Source organism: Colletotrichum gloeosporioides (genome assembly GCF_011800055.1).
Source record: "Colletotrichum gloeosporioides strain Lc1 chromosome Unknown consensus_71, whole genome shotgun sequence".
Classification (NCBI taxonomy): domain Eukaryota; kingdom Fungi; phylum Ascomycota; class Sordariomycetes; order Glomerellales; family Glomerellaceae; genus Colletotrichum; species Colletotrichum gloeosporioides.
Genome location: NW_025544716.1, coordinates 265074 through 279040, shown reverse-complemented (window position 1 = coordinate 279040; position 13967 = coordinate 265074). Strand labels below are relative to the sequence as shown.

At 52.9% G+C, this 13967-nt stretch overlaps 2 protein-coding genes across 2 annotated transcripts; both read right to left on the bottom strand.

Annotated features, from left to right (window-relative positions):
• Positions 1–10435: 10435 nt before the first annotated feature.
• On the bottom strand, positions 10436–11241 carry GCG54_00010270 (uncharacterized protein; the record flags this gene model as incomplete). The annotated part of the gene is made up of 2 exons (XM_045410197.1): positions 10436–10972; positions 11083–11241. The coding sequence occupies 2 exons, from the start codon at positions 11239–11241 to the stop codon at positions 10436–10438; spliced, it is 696 nt and encodes a 231-aa protein (XP_045260152.1).
• Positions 11242–11860: 619 nt separating this feature from the next.
• On the bottom strand, positions 11861–13678 carry GCG54_00010269 (uncharacterized protein; the record flags this gene model as incomplete). The annotated part of the gene is made up of 3 exons (XM_045410196.1): positions 11861–12462; positions 12544–13228; positions 13286–13678. 3 exons carry the CDS (start codon positions 13676–13678, stop codon positions 11861–11863), a joined length of 1680 nt encoding a protein of 559 aa, XP_045260151.1.
• Between the last annotated feature and the right edge of the window lie 289 nt (positions 13679–13967).

Below are 13967 nucleotides of genomic sequence, written 5' to 3'. Positions count from 1 at the left end.
CATTTGTCGTCACCGCAGAAGGGCCATGCAGTGAGAAGTGTGATTATGATAAGCACGGCAGAGACGGGGTTGTCACGGCAGCTTCACTTTTTTTTTTTCTGCTTTCCTCTGTAAGTGCAGGGCGGCGGCGCAGTGCTGGTGAGACCTGTAGATGATGGAAAAAGCAACCTATGGAGACCGGACTTGCTTCACGATGAAGATCGGATTGCTAGGGGACTTGTAACCACTACTACCACTACCGCCACTTTGCTACCACTGGCACTGTTATTACTACTACCTAATCATGGTAAATGTGATGGTTGGGGCCGGAGACAAGGGCAGAAAAGAAGCAAGAAGGAAAGAAAAAGGCAGGGCTGTCGAAGGTTCCATCGAAGGACAGTGATTGGATGGGTGGACGAGGTGGGAAACGGTCATCGTTCGCCCTGTTTTTGGGTTCGCATCCTTGCTGTCTTTGGACAAGGAATAAAAGAAAAAAAGGTGGAGTTAGGCTCGAAGAGGGAAGGGGTGGTTTTGAGGCGGGCTGGGTTGGGTTTAGAGGGGCACGGCAGTGTTTTCCTGGGGCGGCGGGAGAAGTGCTGTTTTGGGTTTAAGGGGGGGAAAGGTAAGGGAAGGTTGATCGATTTCTTGATTTTTGTTTTATTTTATTTAATGTTAATGATGATCCCGACATGGATGGCACGGTGTGGGCAGGATAGATGGCACTGACACTTTTTTGGCATGTCGAGGGGGGAAAAGGGCACAGTAAGAGGAGAGGTTCGGGATGGCGGGATGAGGACCCCATTGGACGGTTTGGACACAGTCGGTGGTAGTGAGTGCTACGGAAGGGGGAATGGTACGCCGAAACTCCCCTAAGCAACCAAGGTTCGGATTATTTTATTTTATGATTTAATTGCAATGGTATGTAGACCGGGTCGTGTTTAGGAGGGAGCACCGTTGTCACCTCATTACGCATGCGGCACGGCGGTTCAATGAGAAAGATGGAGGGCCGCCTCGGGCGCTGTGTGGCTCAAAGTGTTCAACTTGGGGTGGGATGGAGGGGCGGTGTGTAGTGGGTTGGTCTACCTAGTGCCGTTTCTTTCCCTACCTTGGCTTGACCATTGTGACGGGCTACGATTTTCCTTGAAGGGTAAGTTGTTTCTGGGTTATTGGCAGCTCACTACCGCAGCTAGACTCGCGGGAAGGTAGAAAGAAGGTGGTTGCGAGAATTTTTGGGTTAACTGGCTGTGGTTGGATAACGGGGGGGAATGACAGAGTCAGTATTATGCAGACTTGCAGTATGCAGATTGAAGTGTATGTTTGTTTAGTCCTGTAATGTGTGTAGGCTGCAACCCACTTCTCTCGTAGGCTCGTCCTCCTGGCCGCCCCCGGAGATGCATTAGGAGCATGCAAGTGTGCGTTTTCGGTCAGGGTATGTCTGGCTCGGGGAGAGCTGTGAGAGGTGCGCAGATGGGTTGGTTGCGGAGTGTGGATGGGCATGTGGGATGCGTGTGAGTTGTTGGATCAATGCACTTTTGCCGGTTCTCCTGGTGACCTGGGAAGATGCGGTATGTTTTCTTAGGGGTGGGCAGGAAGGAACAAATTGGAGGCCTTGCGAAATGTGCGTGTTGCTGTTGTATGGAGAACAGTAAGTGCATGTTTCGGTATGGGCTGATGAGAGAAGTGTATGGGATGACATGTTCCGTTAGTTGTACAGCATTCTGAGACGGGACTAGAGAGAAGCGCGGCGGCGGCGCGGGGCAGACAGAACTTGGACGGGAAGCACGAGTACAATTATTGGCCGCGGGCCGCGGACATGGGACTTTCCAGAGGCTGAAGGTTGCCAGACAATGGTGTTGTCCTCTAAAAGGCTGGATGGATGAGTGAATGGGAAGTGACCTCTTAGACAAGATGTGTCCTGAAAGAGCTAGGCTGGACATGTCTGCCACGCGGATGTGTGGTGATTATGACGACGGTCGTTGGAAGGGAGGAAGACGAAGAACGGCAGATGAGGGGTTTCGCCCGAGAGGCCTTACCCACGATCGCCGGGCTGTGAGTGGTCGGGCTAGGCAATTGGCTACTCCTCCTCCGGGGTTTCATTTGTTAGCTCAGCAAGGGGGCCACTGTTTATGTCAGCACCCGAATGTTCTGGTCACGTTAACAGTGGACCCCTGTCCAAGCTAACATATGAGATCCCGGAGGAGGAGTAAGAGGGAGAAGAAGGCATCTCGCACGCTAAGACGGGGCTTGGGATGATGGCTCCCTCTGCTGCCCTGGAGCGGTGTCGACGGCGGCAAAGACGGACTTTGAGGAGGCAGGGCCCGACGGAGGGTCCGTTTGGTGGTGTGGATGGCTGCGAGTTGGGCGGCGGCGACGGCGGGGCCGGGAGTTGACGGTGGAGAGAGAAAGAAAGAGCACGCGTTGTCCTTTGCTTCTTCAATCATGGGGTTCAACGGAGGGGAAAGGTGAGTTTACCACCGGCAGAGGCTATCTGATGGTTTCTTTGGTTCTGACGGGACCTTGCCTGGTTCTAGAGTCTAGAGATGGGCTCCATCCCACTTTGGGTGATGCGCAAATGCCCCCGTTTCCTACGCAAAAGGGCAACTTGATTGAGTCGCTGTGTTGTTCAAACCCGGACCCCGGATAGTTCTTGGTGCTGGCCGGCCCTTCCCCGGACGGACGACCACGAAGTTTGATGTCCAGTTGACAGCTCCGGCCAAGCTCTGGGTTTGACTTGTGATAGAGTTTGACCGCGTTTTGGGGCATGGGGCCGGGGGTTCAATCAAGCAACAACGTTCACAGTTTGCAAGCCCACCGCATCACACGCTGCACACACAAACACTATGTGTCGATCATTCAATGTTTCGTTGGGTGGGCTGCAGTTCCTTGCCTTGCCTTGCTGCGTTGCGGCCGTTGTGGGCGCCGCCGCCGCCCTGCGCCGCATACCAGATTCAATGCGAGCGCTTTTGCAGAATTATCGGACAATACTTTCCCTTTGGCTGAATGGGCGGCGCGCGCATTGTTTGGATAGAGTGCCTGGTTCCCTGCTGCCCGCTGTGGGACCGTGATATTCGACCTTCGGCTGCAAGCAGAAATATGACAAGATGGGCGGTGAAGAGTGTGGCCCGGCCTAGACCGACTCGACGGTGCTTGGGCGATGGCTAGTAAAGGCGTGGCTTGAAGTGCTCCTGTTGGACGTGATTGGGCAAATGTCACTGGGGCGAGCCGTTTTCGAACAGGTGCATCATGCTGGGGCGTTTGTTCGGTTGTCACCTTGTCCAACTGGTCTTGCAGATAGGTAAGGTACATACAGAAACCCAAGCTCCAGCTTTGACAACTCAAGAGGCGGGGGAACCACTAGCAGCATACCAATAGAGACTACGCATAACAAAAAAAGATGGGGATTCTTTGGATTCTGGTCCGGTCCACGATGCATATGCGCTTGTGGTTGAAGTGGGCTGTGGAACAATAGAAACCTGTCGTCGGTAGTTGCTGGCTCGCGGATGCGTTCCCGCGATCCTTTGGGCTGGGCCGGCTCCGCCTGTCACATTCTTGATCTCTTCGGACGAGACCAGTGCGAGGGGACAGCTAGACCGCTTTCGAGAACGGCGCATGATGGTGGGTATTTGGGCGACGATGCAGAATTTCTTTGGAGATACGGGGTGGCTCTTGGAGGGCAGCACCACTCGCCTGCGAACATGACAAGATCGAGATGGAGCTGTTGAGGATCTGCTGCTGTAAGGGAGAGTTCGAGGCCCGGCCTTTGCAGCAGAGGGGTGGTGTGGTGATTGTGGAGTGCTGCCGAGTGGCGCCGTTGCAATGCGATGCGTGGTGCGATCGATCTCAGGCGACAACTCTCCATTGCATTCTTTTTTTGGGTAGATGTTTGGGGAATGGAGAGACATGTCAGGCAGGGAACGCGGCAGTTTGAACGTGGCTCGCTGGCGTGGTTCGAGATTTCGGAGCTTGGAGTTCGCGTTCGGGCTTGGGGATGGATCGAGTGGACATGGGGTTTCACGAGAACGACGACGACAACGACGAGGTTGAATCCTTCCCCGCCCCGAGCTTGACTCGTCATGTCTTGGAACGGACGGCACGACGCGCAACAGCAGTTACGTGAGTGACGACGGTTTGAGCGACATTGAACCAGCTACGTCGACGGTGTCTCGTGGGTTGAGGAGACTGCTCGTGGTGTGACTAGATCGCTACACGCCCCTGTCATGGCACGTTCTCCAACCTCGATCGCAACGTCTGCCGTGCGGCGGTTGTACATGGCCTCTCCTGGGACATTGCTTCCATTCCTCGGGTGATCTTCAATCGCCTACGGCATTGGATGGAGCATTCACTCGTTGATGACTGTTGACATGTCGTCGCATGGCCGGTTGTCGATGTCCAAGATCGGGTTTCTGTCGGTGGTTGTTGTCTCTGTGTCACCTGAAAGTTGCGTTCCAAGAGCTGGCCGGGAGTCCGAGTGTCTCTGTCTCCCCCATTCATTCCAGTGACTAGTTCGTGGTCCATCATGAATGGGATTGTTCAGCGATCGCGATGGCAGTGGATCATCGCCAATGTATCACTCAGGTCTGCCTGACGCCGAGAAGAGACATCAAACACATCAGACACAGCTAAGAGATCCGCCCAGCTATATCCGGTGGCGAACGATTTTCCAATAGCTCCGGGGCCTCGGAGAAGATGTCGAGTGTGTGTGGATGTTCCCCGCTTCAGCACGGACGGGGCCGGCGTTCTGGGGCCGGAGACTCACTCTTCACACGGAGGCATGACGGGGCCTGAATACGAAGCGCCAGCAATCCTGTAATGCCGTGGCTACCGACAAACGATCGGCTTGGCAATGACCTACTCCGAGTGGCGATACCGGAAAAAAAGAGGTGGTGGAGATCTGGGATCATAGCTCCTTGTTCAATTGACTCTCTTGCGAACAATGCAAACTCTCTCACCTTTCCCATCTCGACACTCAGTGCATTGTCACCACGCCGTTCATCAATCTTAGCTCCTTGATAGCACCGGCCAATGAGACTTCAGATGTGGCATACGGACTAGTGTCTCTGCCATCCTAGCTTTCGCAAAAGGCCTCCCCATCGCGAAAGCTTCGATTACACGTTGCCACTCCGATCTGGAGAGTTTGGGGGAGCTTTCTTGGCCCCTCACAACCCCTCCACCAGCCAACCTCCGTCAAGACACCCGCGAAGAAGCCATCCCTTCCGGATTCTGCACCCGGCGCTTCCATCCCGCGCGAAGGAGCTTGCCCAAGTAACTGGGATGACGTGCCCCTGGTTTGGGTAGTGATCTTCGCGTGGTGGGAAGAGAGACCACGCGATGTCTTAGACTTAGCCGGTGCGTGTGCTCCTGAAAACGCTGCACTTTGGCTCATTCCGTCGTCCATCACGATTCATCTTCAAAGACACAACACCATGTTCTGTGGTGGGAATCTGGGACCAACCACCAGCTCAGTTTTCACCACAAGCACTAACGAATGTATTTCCCAACTCGATTAAGGCCAACGTCCTGATCATGTCTTGGCTACTGAGAACGGGCGCGGAGGAAGATCAACACGCCAGTTAATCCGAGAGTGCTTCGTTATCAAGCGGGATCGACCACGTAGGTCTCCCTTTGCCCGTCTCAAGTTTAGCTGTGTCTCGCAAAAGAAGCCAGGAGATCTTCGATCTTCCCGGACATTCGCGCTGGCTGAACGGTTGGAGATTGCCGAGGACATACCGCAACGTATCCGTACCCCCCGCTAAACCAACAACAGTTGCCCTCTCAGGCAAAACACCGCGAAAAGATGTCGTCCTATCATTGCGCGCTTGACGATGGCGCAATCGAGCTCGTCTATCGCCACTTGACTTTGGAGCTGTCAGAACTCTGTCAAACAACCCTTGCCGCAGGGTTTGCTCCGACATATCTGATCCATGTCTATCAACATCATCAAAGAGGTAGCTCAACACCAAAGCGCATGAACAATGACCTACCGCAAGCCAAGTCAACAAATCCTTCAAAGGGGGTCGCCTTCCGACGTCCGCTGCCTCACAAGGCCACGCAGCTGGAGGGGAACCTTGGGACCTGCCGCCGCCGCCCGCGCGTGCGCCCTGGTCCCAACCCTATGCACCGCCCCTTCTGACAGCCGCCGTCTGATGTTTTCGAGACGCTATGAGGTCAATGATCCCACGGCCGCTTACTACGCAAGCCATTCCCGTGCGTAGGCTCTTCACCGGGTGTGAACCAATCAGGTACGAGGGGGGGCGAGCTTGAGGGCTCATGTTGGCAGTGGGGGGGGGGGGGGGGANGGGGGGGGGGGGGGGGGGGGGGGGATAGATGAGCCGGGCGCAGGACAGAGAGGTGTGAGAGCAAAGCCGCAAACACTCAAGCCTCCGTAATGATCAACCGTGGCTGGAGCAAAGGATCGGGTCCAAGCAGTGGCTTGACGTCGAGCTACATATTGACAATATGCAGACAAGCTTCGCGACAGGTCCTGCACGGTGACTAACCGGCTAGCTCGACAAGGCACGGCTTGTTAGTAATCTCGTGATGTCTGGAGATTTCTCGGCAGATTCATATTTCGACGAAGACGGACAGCACAGATCATGGCGGCCCGTGGTTGAACGAAGTGACTAACCACTTACACGATAGCCAAGCGCTAAGGGGATAATATTTCCCGTCCGCGTTGGGTCCGCTACCATTGTTCGTTCAATAGTCTCGTATCCGTGCCCACGCTACGCAGCCTTGGTTTTCTTCCCACGTCCCGTCGAGATAGAGAAAATTCCCCGACAGGCCTCAGGGGTCCTCATCTCGAGCCGCGCACCGGTCCAGCATCTAAGCGAGGCGGCGGCGCACGGTACCGTCTTTTCTGTTTCTGTACGCCTCTGACTATATTAGCCTGTTTCCAAGCCGCCATTATGCTATCCAAATCTACGCGTACCGTGGCTCGTGGGCTACCTTAGCGCTGGGCGTGGCGGGGGGTGGGTTACCTCTTCTTTAGGAAGAGACCATTCGTGTGTTGAGAAAAGGGACCGAGAGCGGGAGTGGTTGTCAGGCGGGCGTCAAGTGATCCATGCGTTCAAGCCTCTTGTGAATGTTCCTTCCGCGCCGGCTGATGAGTAGAGGATGCGCGGAACTGGGACCCCGGAGGGCTGTGATGGGACGGCGTCAAGCTCGTCCTCCTTCCTCTCCCGTGAACGCCGCGTGCCGCCGGAGAAGTGGAGCCTCCCTCCACGCGTTGGATAGGGCAACTTTGGCTTGCCTTCGCTTTCAATATGTTTTGGTAATCTCGATGTGGGTGGCTTGAAGCCTACGGTCCACATAACCCGACATCACGGTCCGTGGTTCGTTCGACTGCGCTGTTTGCAGCGTTGGGTCTGGACCCTGGCCTATTACGAGACGTGGCCGCACCAGTGTCCGCTCGTGGCGGCGGCTCTGTGTCAATGGCGTCGGTCGCCAAGAGATTTGAATGTGCTTTGATAGGCGTCATAAGTTATCAAGGGTTTCGCGGGAGCGGCGGCGAGAGGCCAGACATAAGCACGGGACACATCAGACACGGGGATGGAGCCTGATGGATTGGATGCTTGCGAAGCATAGGTATTGATGGGTGACATTGAGGGCTCTTCAAACGACATAAGGGTAGGGAACTTATTGCTTATGATCGACGGGCTTGCTTTGTAAAAATGATGTGCCGTCTGGTCCATTGTGAGGCGGACAATGTTTTGGCACACCATCTCATCATGATGCGACAGTTAGCTGGAGCATGTGTCTGGGGCCGCTGGATGAGCTATGCATTTTTGCCATAATACGGTCCTGGATAGACCTTGATTGACGTGGCTTGATGAACAGCGCCCAGCGTATGACGAAGGGAATCCCGTCCGCTTGGATCGTGGCTGAGGACCCCTATGCCCCCATGTCGATATGTCGCGAGAGGTTAAAAGTTGTGAAGGGTGGTGAACAGGGCCCCTTTTTCGGTCAGTACACCGCGTTTTTGCACGGACGAGACAATCTCCTTACCAATGACGCCAGAGGTTGAACCGCAAGACGCTCAACCCGTCTGAGAGCATTATTGACTCATATTAACGGAGACCAGACCGTTGACGTTAACGAGAGAACATCTGTCCCTAAACCGCGCACGGCGTCAAGTTCCAGCTTGTGCGAGATGAAAACGACAGCTCGTCATCTGCCACCGGACAGTTCGCCATGTGCTGTGGCATGATTGAGTTCCAGGAACCATCATGGCCCAGCGGAAAGTGTGACAAGGTCCCCTATCCTGCCTACCTGTATTCGGTCTAACTAGCCACGCAGCTGGTTGCAAAGAGTTTTGTTAGCACCTGCGCGATGGCAGAGTTTGGGCCACAAATGACTCGTCTCGTCCCTTTTGGGTGCACTATTCTACGCTCACGCCGCCTCGGCGTGATCGTATCCGAAGGAGTGAAGGTATCCAAACTCTAAACAGGATGTGGACGGGATGTGATGAGATGGATGGTTTGTAGATGGGTGCAAGCAAGATTGTAGAGAGCACGCGTTCGTCGCGGATGGCGCCGACGTTGCGTTTTCTCCCTTCCTCGCAGAAACGAGTTTGGCTTCGAGTAGGCAAGCGCAGGCAAAGTGTAAGTTCGATGCTGCCTTTTGTGTGGTTGTGCACTGGTCAGTTTGGTTTGGGTTCGCCACGTTTCTGGGATGGGGTGTTCACGATGTTCCATGGGCTGAGCTAGTTGTTGAAGTGTTGCGTGATTGTGAATCTAGCGGCGCCGGGGAACAGGCCACGATGCAGTCGAAATGGTCCCATGAACGCCGGCCGGGGGCAGAAGTTTTGGAGAGGGATGGGAGGGAAAGGTAAGAGCCACGGACGGGTTGGGCTGAAAGTTTTTGTGGGGAAAGGATCGTGATGATGATCGTGATGGGATTTGTTTGATAGAATGACTCGGCGTTTTGCAGTTCATGAGAGCTTCCGGTTCTCATTAAAGCCGAAAGGCGCGAAATAGAGAACCGCCAAGAGAAGTATGTTCGTTGTGTTGGTTGTCTCGTGGCTTTCCCGCTTCATCCGTTTGCAGGGAAAGCCATGGGCTGCACGCGTCTTTGTCAGCGTGGCAGCAGTGGCAGCAACCAAGATTAGCCTTTCTCGTCCTGCATGTGTATTTGTGTGTGTGCTGTCTGGTTTGGGGTAAGGACGAGGTCAGAAGCACGTTTTCGGAAATCCTTGAATCGACTACGACTTTACCATCCGCCCATCTTCCACCACTGCGGCCGGACGGCATGCGGCAGTCCTCTTGGGCGGCCGAGTGGCTCCTGGGGTCACCGTACCAGAAAAGAAGGCTTACGGCCGGAGTGGGTGCTCCGTGCTCGTCGGCAGAGTGGCCGGAGTTCGGTCGGGAGTTTCAAGTGAAACATGACCGCGAAGGACTGTGGCTTCCCGCCCGCAATAGAACTTGTTTGAGTTTGTCAGCCATCAGGGACGCGCCTCGGACGACTGCGCCGGCGACCGGGGGCTTGTCATTGGATATGGCATCGTGACTTCAGTTGAAGCAGGAGAAATAGGATCAGGGGAAAATCCGTTGTTAGAGTTGACTTTTGCTGCCCTATGATATTTTTCCGTAATAACGAAACATTGACAGCTTGTCTGAGCGAGATTTGAGTTGCTATGCGCCTCTTCTAGAACCGTAACCGGATAGCGAAGGAAAATGGTGAAGAGGCATACGTGTTCGGTGTTTAAGTTGCGGGAGAAGGCTGATAAAAACAGGAACACCCATCGTCGAGTTTCTTGGCGTTGACATGTTGGTGGGTTTGGTGATGGCTTTATCACGAGGCTGACCGGGAGTGTCGGGTGTCCTGCGACGATGAGGATCATAGCTGATACTCGTTTGCGACTCTATCCGGGACCATGAGATGATTCTCATACCGCAATCTCACTCATCAGCCTTGAGATGAGAATTTGAGCCCAACTTCAGGACGAATAAACACCAGATGACTTCGGAGAAGAAATGCTTGATTACCGCCTGCTCCGCTGTTCCTGTCTCGCCTGTCTTGTCGTTTGATGTCGATGCCTCGAGGTTGTGAGCTGTCAGAGTAAGGAACACGAAGCTTCTCTGTCTTGTTAGTTCAAAATGAATATAGGGCTGTACGCTTTGACACTCATCTTTCAGCAAACATGAAACGCATCTCACGTTGGAGCCGGAAACCGCGAGCTTAAGTCAATCAAGCCTTTTGGAATGAGAAAGTAATCATCAGAAGAAGAAGAAACGGAAAGACATGGGAAAGTCAAACATCGTGAAGATTCATGACAGGGTTTTCCAGCGGCCGACAAGATGGCCTTTTGCATCCTCCCTCCTTTTCCATACTCTCCATGCGCACCAACTCTATCTTTGTCCGTGGTGTTCCTCCGGTGGTGCCCTGCTCTGCCTACGGATTTGCTGGTCGCATCTTCAGACTCGGCCGGAACTCAACCAGCAAGCTGGCAGCCACACACCTAGTCGCTGGGGGTGATCGGACCTCCGGGGACCGGAGATTGAGTGACGATGGGCCCACCCGGAACCGGCTGGTCTGGGATAATCGGGCCACCGGGCGCAGGCTTGTCGGGGATAAGCGGACCACCCGGAATTGGTTGGTCGGGGATGATGGGACCGACACCGATGTCTTGACCACATGCTTTGAGGGCTGCGATGATGGCTTGCTCCAAGTTCCAGATCTCGAAAGGAGGTCTGTTTCCATAAATGAGCAACAGGCTCGTCAAAGTTGCGCGAAGACCGATAACATCAGAGTCCTTGCAGCCGCCAATCTCAAAGATTTGTCGTTTTGTAGAAGAGCCGAAGATGGTGGAGGCTTCGCCAAGCACGATGGTATCAACTGCAATACCCTTGCCAGCAAGAATGTCGGCGAGATGTAGCAATATCATGTATGTGCCAACAGATGGCTTGGCTTCTTTGGTGTAGGGCTCAAGGAGTGTGAGGTAGGTATCTCTGAGTGCATCAAGATTTCCATCGCGGCGTCCTACGTTTGTTACCAACTGAAAAGAGGATTAATTTATTGCCATTAACCGTTAAGATACCTAGAAGAGATAGCGAAAGGCTTATGTGGGGAAAGGTATTGAGTAGAGTCTTGGATGTGGTCACTTACTTGACGCTTTCCTGGCCGTATGTCCGGTACCGTAATCGGAGGGTTGCTAGGAGAGTTGCCGCCTGGGATCAGAATAACAGAGCCTTCACCTATCCCAAATTGCGGAGCGGCAATGCCTAGGGCCGCAAAGCCCAGCAAAGCTAGGTTGTGGGCACGCATCGTGGGCGCTTGCTGCAAGAGAGATCACCAAGCCTGAAGTGTCCTAAATGGGGGATGCGAGGAAATCAAATATAGTTGGGTCAAGCTTCATTTGGAGCTCAAGCGCATCAGAATTGCCAGGGAAGTCATCGTTTTTCCTCAGGCAGAATCTTCAAATTCATCAACATTAATGTGGGTTAGATGAAAGCTGTAATAGGGCAGAACTGGCGACATACAGCCGGTGGAATTTACCCGGGTAAGTCGACCTATCTGGCAAGAGCTGAAAGGTGGGACACATTTGATCAATTAGCCGTTAGACTAAAGATACAGCGGAACCATGGCAAAGACTCGTATCTCGATATTGTGGCTGGCCTTGATCAGACGCTCCTTCCCCTATGAGCCATGAAAAGACCACAGAAAGCCGGTAAAAGTGATCGCACCACCACTCCCGGTTCTGGAAACACGGAGAAAATCACTCCTATCAACAGAAACGGCTAAGAGACGTGTTTTTCTGAGCAGTTTGAGGGAGTTGAAGAAAAGCCTCGCGTATCTGATGCCAAACAATTTTCCAGCGTGATCGATTGAAGTCGAGAACTAGCTCCACGCCCGAAGAGAGCCAGCTATCCGAAATAGTACACAATCAATCATCGGTGAGGTCTAAGCTTGAAATCATTTTTTCCAACGCACCGACAACATTCTCATAGACCGCCTCCTGAAGACGCGGTTTTGTGAGGTCTGACCCATATCCAAAGTCGCAACGAAGACACTTCTGTGTGATCTCCTGGTATCGAGGGCCTAATGAAGAGTTCCTCAGTGCCATCTTACGAACGTTAAGAATGTCGCTTGGCTCAACTTGAGCCCACCTATCAATCTGTAGCAATGCCACGCCAAGGCTGTGAAGCATTAGGTTATTGATGCCGCAGAATAGTCTATCGTCTTCTGAGACTTGAGACAACCTTGAGCACTCTGATGAGATCTGAACGTCTTCCATCGAGTTAAGTTGTTTCTGAGAAACCTCCACACCCAGATGCAGAGTCCGAAGGGCATCTGAGACCTCCTCATCTTGGTCTGTTCTGAAGAAAGCCAGGTCCCTCAGTCTCCAAAAGTCGCTTAGCCACGGCGTTGAATGAAACTTGAGCACAGCCGAGACTAAGCAACGGGCAAGCTTAAGTCGATCCACAGTAGAAAAGAAAGCCTGTGAGGAGTCATCAAGAACTTCGTCCATACTGATGGCCTTGTGGTCTGAAGATGATTGAAGAGCACCGCCACAGAAGTTTTCTTTGGCGGGATAAAATAAGTGACGAAATGGCTCGTCTGACTGACCATCGATATGACCCAAGCATTCAGTGCTGAGACGTCGCATGAGCTCTTTACAGGTGTCTTTGGACGACCTGAGGTCGCAGGAGCCACAATTCAAATTTTGTCCCAAAGTGACAGTTGTAGCACTGTTGAACTCCTTGAAATGCGTTTGCACTGTAGTCTCTGCAAATCGCACGACTTTCCGTCGTTTTCGAGGTGGCACTTCATCATCATCCGGGGGCGGTAGTGGTCCAGGCAGATTCGACTGCTCGATCCACTCCAAGTTTTGCGACCGAACTTCAAGTTGAACCAGGGTTGAACGTGCGACATCTCCGATACGATTGTAGCAGAGGATGGCCAGGTTCAATTTTATTTCATCGGCCACTTTGTATGCTTCCACAAATAGCTTCATGGCATGCCCTAGGTGATCAGGCTGACCACATCTCCAAGTACTCATCAAGGCTTCGTGAAGAGCTTTTGATGCCCTTCTTATTCCGATCAGGCTCTCGCAGTCTCCTTTTTGCGAAGCCCTCATCTGTACTGAGCAAGGACGCTTCGATTTGTGTATATCCTCAATTTGCTCGCGCAAGCCTTTCAACTCATTATTCGACGCGCGAAGCTTTTCAATGAGCTTCTCGTGTTTGCTTGCGGTAAAGGCGGCCTTGACACCTCCCTCGGTTCTTTTGAGAGTCTTCTGCAATGCACCGGTCTTATCTTGATATTAGTACAACACAAACTTCTAAGACTTCCACGATTGCAACTATACCTCTACATCGCTAGATTCCCTGAAGCTGACAAGGCTGGTATCGAGAGAATCAATAGTATTGACAATACCTGCGTTCACTTCGAGCCAAATATCGTAGTTATCCTTCAATCGATTCCGAAGAGAAGCATCAAGACTAGGGTCGTTCCAGCCGTCGTGTTCGGGATCAGATGCCATCTGAGTGGCAGTCTCATCATCTTCAATGCCAAAAGCCAGCCAAAGGCGACACTCGTTGGCAAATACCTGACGCTGTATTCTGAGAACTTTATGTGTCTTCTTAACTTCCTTCGAGCTGTGACGGAAAAGTTTCAGCTTTTGGTTGACTTCTTTGTACGCCTTGATCGCGCCGCCAATCAATGGCACAATGCCCACTATCCCCAGCGCAAGTTCTGCCATACTAGCATCACAGGTTAAGATAAGTGTTCAGACTGAAGAATAAGGGAAGGAGAAGTGGAAGATACAGACTCGTTGCCTCGTAAAAGCCCAGCCTGATCTGAAATGGGTTGTGTTGATCACGTGTAGTGACTGCATTGGCGCTGACGAGATACGTTACTATGACGAACAAATAGAAAGACTGTAGATGGCTGACTTGTAGCACCGCCCCTCAATATGCACAATGACATGGCAGCTGATCCTCTTGAATAAGCGCTAGCCTGCACAGGTTGCCGATATGATCTTCGTTCAG